General features: G+C 39.1%; 1 protein-coding gene across 1 annotated transcript in view; it reads right to left on the bottom strand.

Moving 5' to 3' along the window:
- capn9 (calpain 9) overlaps positions 1–23,394 on the bottom strand; it is a 71,874-nt gene that overhangs the window by 11,485 nt on the left and 36,995 nt on the right. Inside the window, exons 7-16 of the mRNA XM_043681018.2 lie at positions 21,262–21,347; positions 20,161–20,238; positions 16,565–16,725; positions 9,323–9,492; positions 8,510–8,718; positions 7,952–7,988; positions 4,842–4,925; positions 4,029–4,086; positions 1,307–1,371; positions 228–296 (exon numbers count right to left, since the gene is read on the bottom strand). Of these exons, the coding sequence (XP_043536953.1) occupies positions 228–296; positions 1,307–1,371; positions 4,029–4,086; positions 4,842–4,925; positions 7,952–7,988; positions 8,510–8,718; positions 9,323–9,492; positions 16,565–16,725; positions 20,161–20,238; positions 21,262–21,347 (1,017 nt within the window). The remainder of the gene's footprint in view (positions 1–227; positions 297–1,306; positions 1,372–4,028; positions 4,087–4,841; positions 4,926–7,951; positions 7,989–8,509; positions 8,719–9,322; positions 9,493–16,564; positions 16,726–20,160; positions 20,239–21,261; positions 21,348–23,394) is intronic.

Below are 23,394 nucleotides of genomic sequence, written 5' to 3'. Positions count from 1 at the left end.
TAGAATGACAATTGCATAAATTCCACCTCCTAATACTAGTTGGTCTACTTCACATGTTTCTCTACAGGTATTTCTCATATTCACACGACTGGACTTCAGACTTCTACTCCTCCCCTTCAACTTCACCCACATTACTATTTATGCCCAGTGATGAGCAGCTCTGTGACATCATTGCACAGTTGCTGAAGAGTCCTGAAGTCTTACACAACAATTATTGATTCCTTTACCGTCCACAGCTTCATTCGGCTCCAGAAGATCTTGAATTCATCAAACCCAAGTCCTTCAGCATTGTCTTTCTGTGTCGAAGGTGTAGTCAAGGATTAATTCTCAATTTTGTAATCCTTTATATTATTTTCTGCTAGCACATCTCTGTTGGTAGTTAATGAGCAAAAGGCAAAAATATTTTGTTGCAGTTTGAACTGAGATGAGGAGACGTTTCTTCACAGAGAAAGTGATATGTCTGTGGAATTCTCTTTCCTAGAGGTTTGAAGGCTAAAGAAATCAAATGGTATGGGGAGAAAATGGAAACTGGGTATTAAGTTGGATGATCGGCTATGATCACTTTGAACGATGGAACAGGCTCGAAGGGCTGTAGGTCCCATTTCTCTTATTTCCTATGTGTCTATATGCTTGATACACTGGTTGCCTTGTGCTTGTGGATGAATACTCAGATATTTGGATGAAAATTATATAATTGATAGAGAGCAATGTTTCCTCAAGATTTAAGATGATTTGATTTGGTCATCAGGAGCACTGCTAGGTAATCACTATGTGGCTCAGTGGATAGTACTTTAATCTCTAGCCTCGCACTAAAGGTTTGAGCACCAAATTAAAGCTTGTATTCGTGTTGTACCCAGTGAAAGTAGTATTGCTGTTTGCTACATTATATGTAGAGTTTTTTTTATATTCTAGTTTTATAAGCATTCATGTACGGTTTTCTATACATGTGTAGAACATATCCAAATTCAAAGACACAGAATTTTCAGATTTGCAGTTTGTAGGAATTTAACAAAAACATGCCTTAATGTATAATGCAATTTGCAGAAGCTTATGCCCTCCTATCTCTGAGTTTTTTCATTTTAATACTAAGGAGAAAATTCTTCAATGTGTAGCCAATTCTTTCACAATCACTTCAGAGTGACAACATCAGTATTTTTTATAGTCACAGTGACCCTGAAGGGTCGGGATACTTAAACTAAGTGACCCCTAATTTAATAGATATTAATTTGATGCTCATGGCAACTCATACTTTTGCAGATCAGTAAATGTTGACTGAGTTTGAAGGAGGAAATAAATCACAGGATACATTATAGAGAGACACAATACTGCGACAAGTCTCAATGTCAAAACTTTCCATCGCTACTTCCTTTCCTGTAAAACAAAGACAGGTAAATAATAAATTAAATACCCATTCCCTGAGCAGAAGAATGACAGTCAGTTCATGAAGAGTCATTACCCTTAACACAGAGAATCCATTAGTTACATACCCCTTCTATTATGGCCTGGTTTTGTTGTTTTAGGCCAAAGTTGCTCAGATCCTGCACTACGCAGGAAACAAAGGGTCCCATCAGAAGTCAGGACTTGGAAGTATTTTTATATATTTCATCCAAAGGAACAGGAGCTACCCACCCAAGGCCCACTCAAATAATTTGGATCTTCCTTAGATCTTAACATACATAGCCTATGCAATTGCAAATTCTTTCACCCCACAAGCTATTAAATGCTGACCACACTGGCCACATTTTAGAATCTGCATCCAGGATTCCCTGAATTCTTGCAGCTCACCTGTCAATTTATCTGCAGCTAAGTCCTCAGTCATAGGTAAGGGGAAGAAAGTGGGCAATTAACAACTGGAAATGGGTGTCTGCCCAGTGAACTCCAAATATACAGCATTAAAATTCAACACAGGAAGAACTTCCAATAACAACAAAAACATGCGCGTGGTATTCAAGTACTGGTGAGAACAAAAGGGTCAGGTTTTCCCTTTATAAGTTGGTGTTCTTGCATCTGTCCTGATGGTACCAGCCATCTGGAGCACTTTCTGAACCACATGGTCCCAGTTTCACAGACCCACTCCAGGGCTTGAGCACATCTAAAACCAAGGCTGATATTCCACTGCAGTGCTGAGTGAACATTGAATTGTCAGGTATGTTCTCATTTGCATAAGATGTTAAACCAAGGCTATATCTTAGTCCTGCTAAGTGTAGAAGATCCCAGGGCACTATTTTGAAGAAGAGCAAGGGAGTTATTTCTGGTGTCCTGGTGAATATCTACTCCTTAGTTAATATCACAAGTCAAATAGCACAGAAGATAGAATGAAAAGAAAAACTTCATGAAATTACAAGTATGAAGATGCAGTGCCAAATAATTGATGAAGCTGTGAACTGATAAATTTCCCAATCCATGTGGACTTCACCCGAGGCTTTTTTTAAATCAAAAGTAGCTAATGAAATAATAGATTTCTGTTAATTTTCCAAAATGTCTATATCAAAAAAGGACTGGACATTTATAAATCCTCTGTTCAAGAAGAGAGGGAGGCAGAAAACAGGAAACAATAGGCCAGTTAGTTTGATATCTGTCATGGAGAGGATGTTACATTTGATCATTAAAAAGATCATAACTGTGCACATAGAAAAATTCAATGTAATCAAGAAGAGTTAGCATGGTTTTGTGAAAGGAAAATCATGTTTAATTTATTAAAGTTCTTTGAATGAGTAATACGCGCTGTGGTAAAGGGAAGACTGTATGTGTAATATACTTGGATTTCCAGAAGGCGTTTAATAAGGTGCCACATCAAAAGTTATTACGAAAAGTAAGAGTTTGTAGTGTAGGGGATAACATTTCAGCACGGATAGGAGATTGGCTGGCTGGCTGGTAGAAAACAGAATGCAAGAATGGGTCTTTTTTGATTGGCAGGACAAACGGATCTCAATGTCCTACAATTACATCAATGACTTAGATAAAGGAGGTCAAGGTGGTAACCACATATGCAGCTGACACAAAAAATAGGTAGGAAAATATTTTGTGAAGATGACTTAAGGAGTTGGCAGACAAGATAAATAGATAGTTTGAGTGAGCAAAAATATAATGTAAGAAAATGTTATCTTGTTCTCTCTGGCAGGAAGAACAAAAAGCAGAGTATTATTTAAACAAGAAACAACTGAGGATTTCAGAGGTGCTGAGGAATAAGCATGTTCTAGTGCATAAATTACAAAAATGTTTGTGTACAGGTATAGCAGATAATTAAGGCGGCTAATGGGATGCTATTCTATATTTTAAGAGGAATTGGATATAAAAATAAAGATGTTATATCTCAGTTATTCAGGCCATTGGTGAGACCAATTCTTGAATATTGTGTACAGTTTTGGTCTCCTTATTTAGAGAACAATGTGGTGTTTCAGAAAAGGTTTACTAAATTGATATCTTATCATGTCTTATGACAATGTGTTAGCCAGGCTGTGCTTGTTTCCACTGGAGTTTAGAAGAGTGAGAGATCACTTGGTTGAAGTGTATAAGATCCTGAATAGTCTTGACAAAGTGGATGTGCAAAGGATGTTTCCTCTTGCAGGTCACTCCAGAATTGAAGGGGTATTGCTTTAAAATTAGGGATCGTCCTTTTAGAGCTGAGATGAGGGGGATTTTTTTTTCTGTCAGAGGACTGTATAAATTTGGAACTCTGTGCTCAGAAGATGCTGGAGTTTGGACTATTAATTGTTTTTAGGCAGAGTTATATGGAATCTTGTTAGGCAAGAGAATTAAAGGGAATGTGAAACTTGAAACATAGATGAGCCACAATCCTACCGAATGGCAAAACAGACTTGAGTGGCCAAGTGGTCTAGTTCCTATTATGGATGTCTCAAATCAAATCTTTATTACATTGTTAACCACATTCGTAAATGTTGTCAGAATACAGATATAAATCTGTGATACACAACCGAAGTAAAAGACGGAGCTGCATGAAATATAGGAAGCTTTTTCAGCTTGTCTGTATTTTTAGCAATACTCAACACTGTAGGCAATGAACTCACTTTTAGCAAAGATAGTATTTAAAATGTCCTGCAGTTCATAAGCATTGATCACCAGATCCTGAAAATGAAGAGAGTGAAAAATAAGATTTAATCATTGAACATCGTATCACAACTGTACATCTTCAAAATGATCAATGGTTCATTTTATTATGTGGAACTACAACACATATCCAGGCCATTCAGCCCAACTGCTCTGTGCTAACATTTATAATCTACACTTGCTTACTCCCATCCTTTCTGATTTAACCATACTGGCAAACCAAAAAGCACACAACCACCTTCTCCTATGAACATCAAGAAGTAACATGAAAGGGAATGGCCAAAACCATTGAGTATTTTTCCAACACCTGATCGACTCTGAGCAGGACCTTTGAAATCTACATGCAGGTTAGGATTTGCCTGGGAACAACCTACCCACGTTCTCATTCTGGAACCTCCTCACATTCTCACTTTGGAACTTGCCATATCCTTACTCTGGAACCTCCAAGTTCTCACTCTGGAACCTAACTGCATACTCACACTGAAACCTTCCAATGTTCTCACTCTGGAACCTCCTCATATTCTCACTCCTGAACCTCCCATGCCCCACTCTTGGAACTCTTGTGATCTCACCTCTGAACCTCACGTGTTCTTATTCCTGAACCTCACGTGTTCTCATTCATGAACCTCTCATTTTTCACTCCTGAACCTGCAGCATTCTCATTCCTGAATCACTATTTTCTTACTCCGAAAGCTCACGTGTTCTCACTTCTTCCTAAATTACTATAAATTTTCCATGTGCTTAGAGATTATTTGATGAAAGGTACCACTCACCTTCCCTGAGATCTGTTCAAACATTGAGCGGAACTGCTTTTCCTCTTGACTTTCCTCCTGGGGGTTAACTGTTGGTTTGGAAGGCTGTAGAAACAAGTTTCTTTTCAGATTTCAATGTCAAAAATAAACAATTTTTATAACTTTACAAGTTTTAATGTAATTTTCCTCAGGATCAATAACTGTGCAAGCTAACCAGTGGAGAGTGACCCAGATTGGGATCACTGCATATTTTTAGATATCAGCTATAGCTCAGAGGACTACACACTTCTCTCTAAGTCAGAAGTTTAGATTCAAGACTTGCTCTAGAGGCTTGAGCACAAAAATCCAAAAAGTCTCTAAAGTGCAATACTATGGGAATGTCACTGTGGGAGATGCTATCTACCAAATGAAACGTTAAACTGAAGCTGTCCTCTATGTAAAATCACCCATGAGTCTATTTAAAGAAAAGCTAAAGAGTTTGCTCTAGTGTCATTTATTTATCAAGCATTGGCGATTAAGACTTGCTAGTTGTTGGAGCTTGCTGTATGTAAATTGGCTACTGCATTTCCTGCATGACAACAGTGACTACACTTCGAAAAGCACATAGTTGGGGCTTTAAAGCACTTTGAGACAACCTGAGACGGTGAAGGGTACTACATAAATGCAAGTTCTGTCTTTCTTACAGAGATTCTAGATTTTATGACTAGGTAATGAGGGATTAGAAGATTAACTCATGGTAGTGAACAATTTGACCACTGGTTAAGGTATATGCTGGGATGGGTTTAAGATAAATTGGAGCTGTGAATAAATACAGCTTACAAGACATTCACAATCCAAGAATGACTGAAAGGTTGATGCAAGTTTGCAGGAAGGCATGGACCACACACAGTCCATGAATGAGCAGTTCACTCTAAAGCAAATGTAGACACATTTGACACAGCTTCGATAATAGGAGTTAAAATCCAGACACATTCTTTGTTGGACAATCAAACAACAGCTAGGAAGTGTTGGCTCCACAAATATCCCCACCTCCTGAGATTCCCTGCATCTCAGATCTTCAGTGAATTTTCTCAATATGAAATCAAAAAACGACTGAAGGCACTGGACACTGCAAAGTCCCCGGGAATGCTTCCCTATGCTTTCCTGGTAATTCTCATTTTAACACCTTTTGTTTCATGTGGTTCTAACATGAAAGATTGGATGTTTGAGAGCTGTTGAGGGAAGGAGCTGGGTTGGGGTGAAGACAAACTCACCAGTTGTTGAGCTGAAGTTTGGATGAATAATTTTGATTGTTTAACTGAGGGAGCAGATCAGAGATGGAACCTTCAGTTGTTCAGAAGTTTCAGCTCTGCTGTCAGCTTGAAGATACAGGCACATACATATGTACAAAATTTTCCCCAGGGTAGGATAGTCCAGAATTAGAGGGCATAGGTTTATAGTGAGAGGGGCAAGATTTAAGAGGAACCCGAGAGACAACTTTTTCACACAGAACGCGGTGCAAATATGGAACAAACTACTGAAGGAAGTGGTAGGAGAGGGAACAATTACAACACTTAAAAGACATTTGGGCAGATTCATGAACAGGAAAGGTTTAAAGGAATATGGGCCAAATGCAGACAAATGGGACTAGTTCAGTTTAGGAACCCTGTTTGGCATGGACAAGTTGGACTAAAAGGTCTGTTTCTGTTCTGTATGACTCTAAGTGGTCTTTGGCCCCACAAGCCTGTTCTACCATTCAATAATGTTATGACTGATCTGGTTGAGAAATTCTACATTGCCATCAATCTCGATAACGTTTGATTCTCTTGCCAACCCAGAAGCTATCTACCTCTGCTTATGATAATACTGCCCGCACTATCTTCTAAAACATAGAGTTCTAAAGTCACATCACTCTCTCAGAGAAAAAAACTTCTCCTAAAAGTTGACCCCTAACATTGTTGACATTGCTACAAAGCAACACGAATAAAGGAATAACCTGCTCATTTACACTTAGTTTGAGTTCCGCCAGGGCCACTTGCCTTCTGACCTCATTGCTCCCTCAGTTTAAATAAGGATTTTAAAAAAGCTGAATTCCAGAGGTGAATGATTGCTCTTGACACCAAGGTAACAATTGACTGAATGTGGCATCAAGAAACCTTAGTAAAACTGGAATCACTGGGAATCTGACCCATCATTACAGGGCCCAAGTTAGAAGTGCATTGAACTACCCTTCACTTACGTGGATGAGTGCAGATCTAACAAACACAAGATGCTCAACATCATCTAGGCAAAAGTAGCCCACATATTTGGCACTCCATTCATCACTTTAAACATCATTCTCTCCATCACTGATGCACAGTTGTGACAGCAATATGCACCAGCAACACAAGACACTGCACAGCTTATAAAGCATTCTTCAACAGCACCTTCCAAACCCAAGTCCTCTATTATCTGGAAGAACAAGGGCAGTAGATACACGGAAACACCACCACCTGCAAATTCTCCTCCCAGCACTAACTATCCTGACTTGGAAATATATCACTGATCCTTCAGGAGGACTAGGTCAAATCCTCATAACGGCATTAAGGGTTTACCTACACCATGTGGACTACAGCACTTCAATTGATGACAGAACACAGCCTTTTCAAAGGCCTTGATAGCAAGGCCCACATCCCAAAATTACTATTCACTTCAGTTGAGTTGTCACCCAATTCTATCCACTTTGGTTCCCTTATCTTTAATACATTGCCTTATAAAAATCCTCCAATGTCAGTTGTCATTTCCTTTTTTAACTGTGTTGCTGTTGAAGGAGAAAATCTGAATACAAAGGCAGAAGAGGAGGGCATACCTCATGAATCTGAGCTACCCACTGGGAAGCTACGCTTGACTGCGAGTAGCCAGCATAAATATCAGCCAATCCATGGGACTGTCAACTATTCACTTAGTTCACAAATCAGTATTTTAGGCTATGAGGTCAGTTCAGAGATCCTTACATCTACATTTCTCAATTCCTTCCATGGAGCAAAATCACAATCAGGGCAGCAGCAATGTGTCCACTACAGACTGGGCTTTCAGTGCAGAGTGCAAACTAACACCACTGACAATAATATGCCTAGAACATTTTATTCCAAAGTGAAATAAAAAGCACTCACCTCTGGTAGATCGGCACCAACTTTATCCCCCATTTCGCTGCAAATGAAAGATAAGTATTACTAAGAACATAACCACTTTGCATTAAATGTTGCATTGTAAGGAATATGATAGTGTAAACTGGCCTACAGTTGGATATATGATAGAGAACAGTTGGCGGTGATGCTGGTTTTGAGGGGTGGTTAATGATAATGGGAGCAGTTAGTTACAAGGTTTGCAATAGTTAGAGGGATACTTAGTGATAGTGGAAGCTATGTTATGAGGTTTGTTAGTTACGAGGTTTGTGAAAGTTCAAGGGGTGGATGGTGATGATTGATTAAAGGGGAAATGATATTTGGCTTGCAAGTTATGAACAAAGTGGAGAACTTTTCTTACGTTGACCTAAGCAGGAAGTGGAAACAAATGCAACAACAACAAGTAAAAGAAAATTGGATAAATACTTGAAAATAAAATGCAGCGCCACAGGAAAAGGAGTGGAACAAGAGCTAGCACAGACACATTTGACCAAATGACTTTCTCCTGTATGATTCAAATCAACAGCAACTTGTTTTTCATCTTACAGGGTCTTTGTTTTCTTCTCTGTAAAAAGTCGAATGAGAAAATCGGCCTCTTCTTCTGGTTGAAAAGTGGTAGGTACAATAACATAGTCTCCTGGTGGAAGTTTAAACCTTTCAGAGTTCTCCCGTATGTTAATGTACGTCTTACTCTTTGCTTTTGAAGCATGAAATCGGAAGAACTCTTTCTGCAGATGGTCAATGCCACCTTCAGCCTGGAAAACAAATTTCATCCTTCAGCCTCATCATAGCAGCACAGTACTCACTGCAGAGCCATGACAAATATCACAGAGAAAATAACATATAATTCTTTGAGGCTCATCCTCCTAAAACTACATTAAAGCTCAATCCTCTATTACCTCAAATGTTCCATTGAACCCCTCTTGTAATACTGTAATCATGCCATTGCAGAACAACTTTATAGTACCTCAAATGTCTGATTGAAATCCATCACTTCATTGCCCTATCCACCACCTTGAAGTTCATCCTACTAATTCCCTAATTCTCCAAATGAAGCACATCAGTCTAGAACACAATTTCCCCATTGAAGCCCATTTTCTGATTCCCCAAGCATTTTGATTGAGTGCTGGATAGGAGACAGCCAATGTTCAGGTAGCACCCGTGGCTCAGTATCAGAACACTGCATTCAATTCTGAATCTGGAGACTCTCACCAACAAATTCTGCTATATTCACCTTTTCACAATAACCCTCTAATGGGTTATCTTATGGACTAACAGAAAAATAGTTAAGCTTCTTATTTAAATTTTTTGATTCCTGTAACTTTGTGTTTACAAATCAGAATTAAACATGAAATGCACCTCATAAATGGCGAATCCAATGGTCAGCAAATCAGCTCCTTCTTTCCGTAGTTTGCGTCTATTTTTTTGCATGAGAGCAACCATCATTGTGCATTCATCTTTTCCATCATCTTGCTCTTCATCAGCTTCTAGTAGCTTTACTTTATATTGTGGATTGACCCAGAAAGTGTCTGCACACAAACAGTCATAGTATATTAAAGTTTGAAACACTGACAGTTCCAATTTTTTTCCTATGATAATCAATTAACTTTCCGAATTATTGCATATTTTAACTAATACAAGATCAGAATCATTTAGTTTTAGTGCCTACTCTTGATTATGAAAGAAGAAAAACTTTGTATTTACATAGTGTTTTTCACAACCTCAGAATATTTCAAGGCACTGCACAGTCACTTATGTTTCTTTATAGTCGGTTTGTTTAAATTTTAGATTAGTTTAGATTAGGTAGTGTTTAAGATAGGAATTACCAACATATCAACTGATAACTCGCTGTCTGCCAATGTGTAGTACACATTAAGATTTGAAAATAACCAACAGATGACAGAATTCAAGTCACAGAGTTAATCTCCTGCCACAAACTAGCAAACTAAAATTCCAGAACTGATTACTGCCAACCCCAACCCCAATCCTAAACCCTAAAGCTGACAGCACAGGGCAGCAACATATATCATCCACAAGAGACACTACAGAATCATGTAAATGCTCTTTAAGCAGTACCTTCCAAATCTTTGATCACTATCACCTAGAAAATGGCCATCACCACCAACAGCTGTGGTAGCAAAAAGAGGAGCCTAGGCGGGAAGAAGATGTTGTATGGGCAGAATCACTGCCAGAAACAGAAATCTGAGGAAGATTGCCTAGAGAACCCAGGGTGCAGACAGTCCCAGAATGGGTCCATGTGGCCTGGAAGGCAAAAGTGAGGACTGCAGATGCTGGAGATCAGAGTCAAGATAAGAGTGGTGCTGGAAAAGCACAGCAGGTCAGGCAGCATCCGAGGAGCAGAAAAATCGATATTTCAGGCAAAAGCCCTTCATCAGGAATGTGGCCTGGAAAGTAGCCGTGGAGCCATGGCAGGTGCTGAAGCAACTGGCAGACAGGATACGCCAAGAGGCAAATGCCTGAAGGCCCCGGATTGCAAAACGATGAGGGCAGAAAACCCAGTGAAAGGCATTAATTGACCTGAGAAAGGCTCAACTAGTTTGCCAGCTCTGTCATAAGTGTACCATTGCTATAACACTGTAAGCTTGTCTCATAGCTATCCAAGGAGAAAGTGAGGGCTGCAGATGCTGGAGATCAGAGCTGAAAATGTGTTGCTGGAAAAGCGCAGCAGGTCAGGCAGCATCCAAGGAACAGGAGAATCGACATTTCGGGCATAAGCCCGAAGAAGGGCTGAAGCCTGAAGAAGGGCTTATGCCCGAAATGTCGATTCTCCTGTTCCTTGGATGCTGCCTGACCTGCTGCGCTTTTCCAGCAACACATTTTCAGCTCATAGCTATCCAAATTAATCTACCCTTGTTAAAATCATGAATGTAGAGGCAGGTTCATCCAAGGAAAGACAGAAAACACAGTATCCATGAAGAGTGGGAGAATGATTTTTAGTTTGATTGTATGAAAGACAAGCCTGTCTGTTTAATTTACAGAAAAAAAGAACAATGTCAAGAGGCACTTTGCAAATGTACACATGCATTTGAGAGGCGTTTTCCTACAGGAAGCAATCTGAGGTCTTAAAAGTAAATAAATTAAGATGTGCATTGCAAAGACAGTTAGGCATATGTATCTCGGAGTGTCAAGCAAGTAGCCATGGTATAGAAGAAACCATAGGCATTGCTCCTGGCTAGACAGAGAGAAAGAAAGAGAGAGAGCGAGAGAAAGCTCTGTTCTGCATCAATCAGGGGACACAGCGAAAAGATAACCTATGTGAAGTATCATTACCCCTCCAGATTACCAATGAAACACTTTAAACTAGATAATGGAGGCTAGGTTCAGATGTGTGGAAAATTCAAATATCAAAGAAAAAGGAGAAGATAGGATTGCAAGTTAGTGACAGAGCTGATTGTTACCAGAAAATTAAAGGCAGGGACAGAATGTATGAATATTATATTGTACCAAGGAATCATAAAAGTGTAGGGAAGTTTGATACTAGAGCAGATTGAAAAGCTTTGTTACTTAAAGCACGAATCATTTCGAATAAGATTAGATTAGATTCCCTACAGTGCGGAAACAGGCCCTTCGACCCAACCAGTCCACACCGACCACCCGAAGAGTAAGCCACCCTGACACATTTCCCATGTCCCATTTCCCTCTGACTAATGCACCTAGCACAATGGGCAATTTAGCATGGCCAATCCACCTAACCTGCACATTTTGGACTATGGGAGGAATCCAGAGCACCCAGAGGAAACCCATGCAGACACGGGGAGAATGTGCAAATTCCACACAGATAGTCACCTGAGGCTAGAATTGAACCTGGGACTCTGGTGCTGTGAGGCAGCAGCGCTAACCACTGAGCCACTGTACCGCCCCACAGTTGAACTGACAGGTAAATGAATATGACCTCAAAGCCATTATGAAAACATTGTTACAAAGTGATCAAAATTGGGAACTTAACATTCAGGGAAATTTGACCTTTCAGAGAGACAGGAAGGATGGAAAAGGTGGTAGGGTAGTATTATTAATAAGAGATGAAACAAGGACAGTTGTGAGATGTGATCTAGGCTCAGATAATGTAGAGTCCTTTTGGGCAGAAGTAAAAAAAAAGCACGAGAAAGAAAACAATGGTGTAGAGACCCCACTCCTCGCCCGCCCCCCACCCCCCAAGAAAATTAGCCACTCTATGATAAGGCTATAATAAACAAATGTAGGGAGAGGAGGAGAACTTCTTCAAGGTAGGATTCCTTGGAAGATAATTCACAATGAGGTTAAAATCAACTAGGCAAAAGTGAGGACTGCAGATGCTGGAGATTAGAGTCGAGAGTGTGGTGCTGGAAAAGCACAGCAAGTCAGGCAGCATCCAAGGAGCAGGAAAATCAACATTTCGGGCAAAAATCCTTCATCAGGAATTCAGAAAATAGTGATTATAACATGATAGAATTTAATATTCAGTTCTAGAGTGAGAAACTTGGGTCAGAAACAACTGTGGTTTAACTTAAACAAGGGGAATTACAATGGGATGAGGATAGTGTTAGCTAAAGTGCACTGTGTAGATAGCAGGAATGACAGTAAACAAGCAGTGACAGACATTTAAGGAAGTAATTCAAGACTCAGCAAAATATATTAAGGAGGAAAGATCCTATAAGAGGGTTAAACTAACCATGGCTAATGAAGGAAGTTAAGCAGTTATTAGCCTGAAAGAAAAAGCATATAAGGAGGCAAATTCCGTGATAGTTCCAAAGACTGGGATACATTCAGAATCCCGCAAAGGAAGACTAAAAGATAATAAAGATAGAGAAAGTAAACTACAAGGACAAACTAGCAAAGAATATAAAAGGTGACAATAACAACATCTTTAAATATATAAAAAGGAAGAGAGATGTCAAATCGAACATTGGCCCCTTTCAAAATGAATCTGGGGAGACAGATTTTGAGAACAAGGAAATGTTGGAGCAGTTAAACTGATATTTTGCATCAGTCTTTACAATGGAAGATACTTCAAACATCCCATAAATTCTAAAGAATAAGGGGGAGGAATTAAGTACCATCACGATCACCAGAGAAATAGTGATCATTAGATAAACTAATGAAGCTGAAAGCAGATAAGTCCCAAGGCCCCAGGATGTAAAAGTAGCTACAGAGATAGTGGATGCAGTAGTTGTAATTTTCCATAAATTACTGGATTCTGAAGATGTACCAGAGAATTAGAAAACTGTCAACGTGACATCCTATTCAAAAAGGAAGGGAGGCATAAAGCAAGTAATTGTAGACCGATGAGCCTAACATCAATTGTTGGAAAAGTATTGGAGTGAATCATTAAGGAAGTAATAGTAGAACATTTGGAAAATCATAACCTAATCAAATAGAGTCAGCATGGCTTCTTGAAATTCATTAGTTTTTCGAGGAAGCTTCAACCAGAGGGGAAACCAGTTAATGTGTTTTATTTGGACTTTCAGAAGGCATTCGACAATGTATCACACAAAAGTTGTCATAAGATAGCAGTCCACAATGTTAGAGATAGTATATTAGCACAGGTAGAGAATTGGCTAATAAGGAGGAAACAGTGAATGGGGAAAATGGGCTTTTATTCAGGTTGGCAATCTGTGGCTCGTGGAGTTCCAGGGATCAATGCTGGGACCACAACTGTTTACAATGTATATTAATGACTTGCAAGAAGGAAGTAAACAAAATGTAGCCAAATTTGCAGACAACACAAAAATAGGTGAAAAGGCAGGTTGTGAAAAGGAGACATTCATTTTAGAGAAAGGTATTGATAGGTTAAGGAAGTGGACAAAAAATTGGAAATTGGAATCTAATGTGGGTAAATGTGAAGTTGTTCATTTTGGAAGGGAGAACAAAGGAACAGAATATTATTTAAATGGAGAAAAACTGCAGAAAGCTACAACACAAAGGAACTTGTGCATAAAATAAAGAAAGCTAGCACACAGGTGCAGCAGGTAACCAGGAAGGCTAATGGAATGTTAGCCCTTATTTCAAGGGAGTTGGAGATGAGGGAAGTAACTGCTAAAAGTGCTGGTAAAAAAAACATTTGGAGTACTTAAGCAGTTCTGATTGCCTTGTTTAAGGAAATACATCATTTCATTGGAGGCAATTCAGAGAAGATTCACTCGGATAATCCCTCATTTGGAGGAACTGTCTTATGAGCAAAGATTAAACACCTTGGGCCTCTATTTACTGGCATTTAGAAGAATAAGAGGAGATCTCATTGGAACATACAGGAATTTTAAGGGGGCCTAACAGGGTAAAAGCTGAGAGGATGTTTCCCGTCATGAGAGTTTAGGACCAGATTCCATAGTCTCATAATTTAAGTTTAAGATGAAGAGGAATTTCTTCAGTGAGTTGAGAATCTTTGGAACTCCATGCCATGGAGACTATGAGGGCAATGTCCTTGTACATATTTAAAATTGAGATGGATAGTTTTTCAATCAGAAAGGGAATCAAGGGTTTTGGGGAAAGTGCAGGAAAATAGACATGATGAAAATGGGATCATCCATGGTCCTATTGAATCGTAGAGGCTGAAAAGGCCAAACAACGTACTCCTGTTCCTATTTGTTATGATCTTATGGACAAAGACACTGAGATAACATAGGAGAATAATAAAACAGGATGTTGGCACAGACATGTATGGATCCAGTAATCTGTTTGATACTTCAGAATTATAAGTTATGGAAGAAAATTAAAAGTCAGTAAGAAATAGATGGTGTCCTAGTTTTAACAAACATAGAAGTTGTGGAAAAAAACAGGTCCAGCAGCATCTATGGAGTTCAGTGACCCTTCTTCAGAACAGAACTGTCCTTGTTTTGCTTGTTTGTGAAAAATAATCAAATTAATCAAAGGGAAACATAGCAACTGAGTTAGAATCTTCAGCTCCCTTTGCGTTAATGCACCGGAAATGGCATTAGAGTCATAGAGATGTATCACATGGAATCAGAGCCTTTGGACCAATTTGTCCATGCTGACCAGATATCCTAACCTAATCTAGTCCGATTTGCCATCACTTGGCCTATATCCCTCTAAACCCTTCCAATTCATATACCCATCCAAATGCCTTTTAAATGTTGTAATTGTACCAGGCTCCACCACCTCCTCTGGAAGCTCATTCCATACACGCACCTCTACGTGAAAAAGGTGACCCTTAGATCCCTTTTAAAAAAAATTTCTCTCACCCTAAACCTATGCCCTCTAATTCTGGACTACTCTGCCCCAGGGAGAAGACCTTGTCTATTTACCCTAGCCATGCTCCTCATGATTTTATAATCCTCTAACGCTCCAGGGAAAACAGCTCCAGCCTATTCTGCCTCTCCCTATAGCTCAAACCTCCAATCCTGGCAAGATCCTTGTAAATCCTTTCTGACCCCTTTCCAGTTTCACACCATCCTTTCTATAGGAGAAAGACCAGAATTGCACACAATATTCCAAAAGTGGCTTAACCAATCTACTGTACAGCTGCAATATGACCTCCCCACTCCTATACTCAATGCTCTGACCAACAAAGGAAAGTATACCAAACATTATCTTCACTATCCTATCTAACTATGATTTCACTTTCAAGGAATTATGAACGTGCACTCCAAGGTCTCTTTGTTCAGCAACTCCCCAGGACCTTTCCATTAAGTCCTGCTCTGATTTGCCTTTTCAAAATGCAGCACCTCACATTTATTTAAATTAAACTCTGTCTGCCAGTCCTCAGCTCATTGGCCCTCCGCTGTCCACTCGATAGATAATCACTCACAATTCCTTTTACATATGCATTTCTGGACATAGGAATGCATGTCAGTTTCTACATATGATCTTGCTTTGAATGTTTTGAACAATAAATGAACAATATTGCCAGATTTACTACTATCTTCACCTTTCACAGATCTGTGGTCAAAAGGATATAGTTTTTTTTATAATTCTTGCTTGCGCTGTTGTTATCACAAACCAAGCCTGCATTTGTTGTCTATCCCTAATTGCCGTTAAACAGATTATCTCTCTCACCATTTCTAAGGGCAGTTAAGAACAGTCACTCTGCTGCAGGTCTAAGTCACACGTCGACCAAATGAGATAAGAATGGCTGATTTCCTTCCTGAAAGAGCATTAGTGAACCAGATAGGTTTCATGACAATGTAACTAGATTTAAATTCCAGATTGTATTGATTCCAAATTTTACCATCTGCTATCATGGATTTCAAACTCATGTCCCCAGAACATTAGCCCGGCATTTTGGATTTACCAATCAAGTGGCATTACCACGACACCACTTCCCTGAAGTAAAGCTGAGGTACAATTGTTCAAATGAAATGTTTGTTTATCCTTCAACCATACATTCGTTTAAATCACATAGAAACACAAAAATTGCCAAATTTTTTCAGATGAAGATGAGGAACTTTTATTGTACCGAATGTGAAAATCAATATCACAGGGAGCACTGAGGCACATAGCATGGATATATTTAAGGGGAAGCATGATAAACAAAAGAGGGAAAAGGAAAGAGGAAGATAAGCTGATAGGGTGAGTTGAAGAGGGGTGGGTCGAGTGTTGATGTAAAGTCATCTTCACCTACTAGAGCTTTTTGTAAGCTTCAAGTACCTTGGAAATTTCTGCAGCCTCCAGCTGTACAGCCTTTGATCCAAGTCCCTTCAAAAACGGTCACTTCCCATTTGTGAAAAGAATCCTCATCCAGGGAGTCTGGGGTAAGATTACAGACTTCTACTTTATCATAATGCCTCTTAAAATCATCAAATGACATCCTATAAAAAAAGGGAGAAAATGCATGTATAAGTGATTCAATATTGCTTGGAATGCATTGCCTGGAAGAGCATTGGAAGCAGATTCAGTAGAAATATTCAAAAAGAATTGATAAATATTAAAAATAAAATTTAAGGCTTTGGGGAAAGAATGGAAGGAGTGGAATTAATTAGACATCTCCTTCAAAGGGCTGGGAAATCATTGCTGCTCTAGAAACTGGGTATATTAAAGCAACTGTAAACTATCAACATTGGTGTAATTCTTGCAATAGAAATTACAAGATTATCTGGATAATGTGAAAATACTCATTAAGATATAGGAGACTTTGAGATTGATGCAGTAATTTTTCTATCACAAATAAATAGGAGGTCTGAAAAACAAGCTCTGTGGAAATCACAACACAACAGAAGCTTATTTAGCCTATTTGCCTCTGTCTGGGGCTTTCTACTCTAATCCAATATTTCACCCTAAGAATTTAGCTCAAAGGATGTGGAACTTGGGGGCAGTCAGGGTAAAAGTGTGGTTTAGCTAGTGTTTTGGAACCATTCCTGGGAATATTCAGCAAGCCTTCTCATTTTCCAAAGGCCTACTCCATCGTGAATTCCCTTTTCTAGTCTTTCTTTTCAAAGGCCATATCAAATTCCCTAATATTAGACTCTGACTCAACAGTTGTAGGTTATTCTTAACTTTTCACTCTGCCAATTCTTATCTTGTTGTGCATCCATGATCTCCAACACTCCACCAGCAGCTGTGCCTTCAGCTGTCTCAGCCCTAAGCTCTGAAATTTTCAGTTTAGACTTCTCTGCCTCATTACCCACTTGTCTCCTTGAGCACAATTTTGATCATGTGTTCTAATATCTCCTCCTGTGGCCCAGTGTCAAATGATGACGCCCCTATGAAGTACTCTGGGAAGTTTACTCAGTTAAATGTGCTATGTAAATGTAGGCTGTTGTTGTTCTATTGGTCTGCTTGGTGAAAATATTTATTTCATCATTCGCCCTCAACTTGTGTTCTCTTGTTGCCAATGCACCAATCAATGAGGGTATCACATCACTATTTATCTTTGGAAAATTTCAGAGTTATGAAAATCTGTACTGATCTTCCCTTAACCTTCTTTGTTCCATTCATTTTCCTGTTATTGGCGTAATGAAGTTCTGCTTTCTGAAATCCCCCTTTCCATGGCTCCCATAAGCTTTCTATAATGAGGTGACCAGAAGTTCAATAGAATTACATGGATGTCTTGTATAAATTCAACATGAGTTTCCTTGAAAAAAATATGAATAAGAGTGGACACTACAGCCCTTCAAGCCTGATCCACCATTCAATGAGCTCATGACTGATCTTCTACTTAAATACTATTTCCCTACATTATCTCTGTGTCTTTTGACAGTTTCAACATCAAGAAATTTTATCGATTTTTGCCATGAACATACTCAACAACTGAACCTTCATAGCCCTCTGGGACATAGAATTCAAAAGATTCACCAGCTTCTGCCAGAAATCCCCTCTGACCTCCGTCCTAACTGACTTGCCCTTTATTCTGAAAGTGTGTTCCCTGGTTCCAGACATTTCCCACCCCACCCCACCCTACCCTCCAGACAAGGGAACTACCCTTCCTTCATTTACTTTGTCAATCCCTATAAGAATGTTTATATGTTTGAATGAGCTCACTTTTCATTCTTCTAAATTACAAAGAATTAAATATCAGTTTACTTAATCTTTCCTCATAGAACAATCCCTCCATCCCAGGAATTAGATTAGTAAACCCTAGTACTAACTCTATGAATAATATGTATTTCTGTAGGTAAGGAGACCAAAATTGCAAAAGTGTGGTCTGACCATATGATTAAAGTAAGATGTCTTTACTAATATACTCAAATATTTACCCATTTACTTATTCACTAATATATTCAAATTCTCTTTAATAAAGTCCAACATACCATTTGCTTTCTTAATTGCTTGATGTACCTGAATGTTAACTCGAAATGAACCATGAACAAGGACATCCAAGTCCCTTTGAAATTCAACATTTCCAAACTCTAAGCGTTTAGAAATTCTCCATATTTCTGTTTTTCCTATTAAAATAGATAACCTCATATTTTTCTGGTCCAGTGACCCTTCCTCAGAATTCACTGGACCCGAAACATTAACTCTGATTTGTCTTCACAGATGCTGCAAGACTTGCTGAGTTTTTCCCAACATCAAACTTCTGTTTTTTGTTTCTGATTTACAGCTTCCATTTTTATTCAGGACATAGGCTTGGCTTTCTAAACTCAACATTTTAATTACATAAATCACAACAAATACTTTAGAAGACATTCATCCACAATTGCCTGCATCCAAATATAGATGCATCATCATGTTCTGGCACAGACTAGGAAATGTATGATGGGGGCAAAGTACAGAGCACACACCTCTAACATATTTCTGTTCTCTGCCACTAGATCCATCACAAAAGTCCAGTGATTTTCATGTTTAGTCCTAGAGCTACAGTACTCCATGCAGTTATGGTCATAGTTATAGAATCATACTGCATAGACACAGACTCCTCGCCATTGCAGACTCCAGTCCATGCTGACCATAATCCCAAACTAAACTAGTCCCACCTGCCTGCACTTGGGCCATATCCCTCCTAACATTTTTTATTCATGTACTTACCTAACTGTCTTTTAATTGTTGTAACTGTACTCGCATTCACCACTTCATCTGGAAGTTCATTCCGTACACAAACATCTGCCTGTGTAACAAAGTTGCCCCTCATGTCTTTTTAAAATATTTTTCCTCTCACCTTAAAAATATGCCCGCTAGTCTTGAAATCCCCAACCCTAGGAAAAAGACACCTGCCATTCACCTTATCTATTGTACCCCTCATAATTTAATAAACCTCTATAAGGTCACCTCTCAAGCTTCTACACTCCTGTGGAAAAGTCCCAGCCGGTCCAGCCTCTCCTTATGACTCAAATTCTCCATTCCTGGCAAATTCCAGGTAAATCTTTTCTGAACCCTCTCCAGCTTAATAATATCTTTCTGAAAATAGGGCAACCTGAACTGGACACAGTAGTCCAGAAGAGGCCTCACCAATGTCCTGTACAGCATTATGTCCCAATTCTTCTACTCAAACATCTGAGCAAAAAAGGCAAGTGTGCTAAAGATGTGATTGCACTGGGTACATCCAGTAAAGGATATTACTGAAAAATTGTAGTTATGAAGCAAGACTGGACAGGTTAGAATTATTTTCTTGAAACTAAAGAAGTTGAGGGGAAATCAAATGACTTGAAATTATGAGGTCTATTTGGAATGGATATGTGTCAATGAATTCCAATAATAGTATTGACAAAACATGCCACCAGATGTGACTGAAACACATCAAACAATTTCCAATATTCAAAATGATAAAACAAAGTTGAACTGCTTCTTATACATTAGCAGTACATTACCAAAACTCGCCATCATCTTTGGCAATATTGTTCAGCCTCCGATAATCACTTGCATCCACTGTTTTCCATTCAGGAGAGCTGTAAAACAGAAAAGGGAAGTTAGCTATAATCTCACCTTATTTCTAACCATCCCAAGGCTGTATTGTGGGGTGCTATTGTAATCACAGACCAGATTGCCAACTTTATGTTATGATCTGGTTAGGGACAGGTAACTTTTTAGTTTGAAGTACACAAAAGGTGAGATCCAGGGAACTCACTAAGTGAATAAAACTACAGGATTCTACGGATTTGAACAAACACCAAAACTTTATAATACAAATTAGAATAGTAATACAATCTACAATACATGTACAACTTATTTCTAACTCCCAGAGTTAACTTGCAGTACACATGGGTAAAAAGACTGTCATCAAATACCGGGAGAAAGTGAGGACTGCAGATGCTGGAGACCAGAGTTGAAAAGTGTTGTGCTGGAAAAACACAGCAAGCCAGGCAGCATCTGAGGAGCAGGAGAATCGATGTTTCGGGCATAAATACCCCAAAGCACACATCAAATAGCAAATGTGATCAGAACAGATCTCACATTTCTCAGTAACTCCCTGCTATACATTAATGATTCAGTGGGTCATCAAATCTCATTCAACCTCACAAGGGAATACAATTCTTCACCTTCACTGATTTATCCCTCAAATTCCCTCTCAAGAACCCCACCAGTCTGGGCTGCCTCAACAACTGCTCCTGTTCTGGTATTGTCCCCTTAGATTCTGAAAACTGCACTCCAGTTTGCATTCATAGGCAGTTTTTTGCCCATAGCCAAATTCACCAAGCTAGATATGGATTTTCCCTGAGCTATGACCTTGCTCAGATGTATGAAACAAATACTCCTTATGGGCTTTTCAGCCCAATTTAGGAATATGAAGCATTATATTTATATAACATGTAACACAAGAGTTGATGAACCAAATATCCTGTTGATGAGTTTTGAACCCTACATAATCTTAACTCTTCAGAATTAAAACCCCAATAAATCTATAAGGTATTGGATTGTGCTGTAATTATTTGATTTTTCTTGTTCTACTCTCTAGCTTTGCCATCACCTACTTGTCACTCCAGGGTCCGTTCCATTCCACTTGACCCCAGGGATTTCTGACACGAATGAGTTGCACTCGTCGACCTCTGGAGTTCACCTTCAAAAGAAAACACAATGTGAGAAAAGACAGCCAATCAATATTCATAGTCTGCCACAATAGCACCCAAAAAGATTAATCTAACACAACTGGATGGGAGTTCAGCTTAAAAACAGGTTCATAAACATCAGTCTCTTTGATTCTATTTGAGCTCCTGGAACTCTAGGTATGAGACTGGGGACATGAGGTTGAAGCAGTTATAACTCCATGCACAAAATGTTATTTCTTGCATCATTAGATAAATCAGGGATAGGAAACTATGGCTCCAGGGCCCATCAAGCTCATGGGAGCTTTTGATCAGGTCGGGTCATTCAGTGACCACAGAAAGTAGTTTCAGTTAAGTTTTCCAACAATTGTAGCCAGGGGTGTGGAGCTTCTTGAGGAATGCCACCACCATGTGAGAGAGCATCAGTGCATGTGGAGGAAAACTGAGAGTTGCACAATGTAAATACTCTCAATCTGGTCAAACGTGGTTGGTGAACAGCAGTCGTGCTGAGGGACGCAAATCAATTGTTTGGACTTCAATATACAATGCGGACTGGCACAGATGAAAGATAGAGATGCAGAACACAGTACTGTTAAAGTCATTAATGTCAATAATTATAGTATAATATCTATTCCCCTCTAGCCTTACAGAGGGAGGAGTGTCAATTGGCATACAGAAGGGAAGGAGGAATACATGCTCATTCATTGCCTTGTGAGGTTCTGTTAGACCCCCTAATGATTAGTTTGGTAGTTTCATACTTCTTGCATGGTTTCCAAGCTATACTGTACTGGATTCCAACCTGACCTTTCAGAGAGTTTTATGAGTAATTCATCATAGAAACAGATATTTCTTGAGGAGTGGAGCTGCCATATTAAGGTTTCAGGGGGCACATGTGGAGGAAGATCGAGAACAACACAGTGTATAAGTAAACTCTCTACCTTGTTGCAATTTGTAGAGAATAGTTGCTCAAGGAAAAGTCATATTGTTGACATGGACGTGATTGACAACTGCACTGGATGTAATGGTCTACATTATAAGATCATTTAATCTGATCAAATCAGGAATGACTTTGGAGGGAAAGGGTACACAAATGTCCTATTTCTAGCCTCAATAATCAAAGCCTGGTTCAACTTGATGATGATGCACAAATTGGCCTTTTGGAAAGGTAATGCAAATTTGTTTGAAAACTGCAATGTGAAATATTTTTAAAAGCCAATTAACATGAAGTATTAGGCTCTAAAATAATATCATTGGAGATCTGTATAAAAGTACTGCAGTTTAGGTGTCTGCCAGTATTCTCCAAAACTGCAAAATTACATTTGATTCACTACAAGTAATTACATACCTATCTTGGCAAATAACTTCTACATATATATAAGTTCAGATAGTTGATTAGATCAGAATATCAAATACTTTTTTTCACTGACATGTGTTGAAGTGATGTAATGGGCAAAATCAATTTTTTTTTACATTTTGAGATGGCTGTCTCAATGATTAGTTGCAGATACATTTTTGATCATTAAAGTTGGAAAAACATCTTCTATTTCCACCAGAAATTCAGCTAAAGTTTAGATTTTTAGAAGAACTTGTAGTTTGAGGGCTTGGTATTTTGAGAAAAATTGAAAACTGGGAAGGTGTTCTCTGACTGACTTACAAGTCAGGTGGTCTTGGTAGCTCCTCTTTTAAAATGTGTCTGAGAGTTTAATGATTCTCCATACAATCTCCATTGCCAGATGTGGTGTTCAGGCTGAAATGTTTTCTCACCTCTCAGATAAAGTGTTCTGAACTTACATTTAAATCTCCATGTTTCATCACGAAAGCTGAGCTACACTATCCAGGAAGGTGTTCAATTTCATCCCGGGCTCTCTGTTCAGTCAGCTCGGATTTTACCTGGGTGAGGGGCATGAATGTTGTATTTGGCCTCAGTACCAAATCAGCCTTTGGTTTGGGACCTGTCCTCCCTCCACAGCTACCCTTGCTGGAAATAGATGAGTGCAAAGGTACCAGCCAGACACATACATGAGTTCAGTTAAACCATGCACCTAGGTTGAAATGAGCTCA

The sequence above is a fragment of the Chiloscyllium plagiosum genome, unplaced genomic scaffold (assembly GCF_037043375.1).
Source record: "Chiloscyllium plagiosum isolate Xiang-an unplaced genomic scaffold, Cpla_swu_hap1 HiC_scaffold_3, whole genome shotgun sequence".
NCBI classification, from domain to species: domain Eukaryota; kingdom Metazoa; phylum Chordata; class Chondrichthyes; order Orectolobiformes; family Hemiscylliidae; genus Chiloscyllium; species Chiloscyllium plagiosum.
This window is presented reverse-complemented; position numbering and strand designations above follow the sequence as displayed.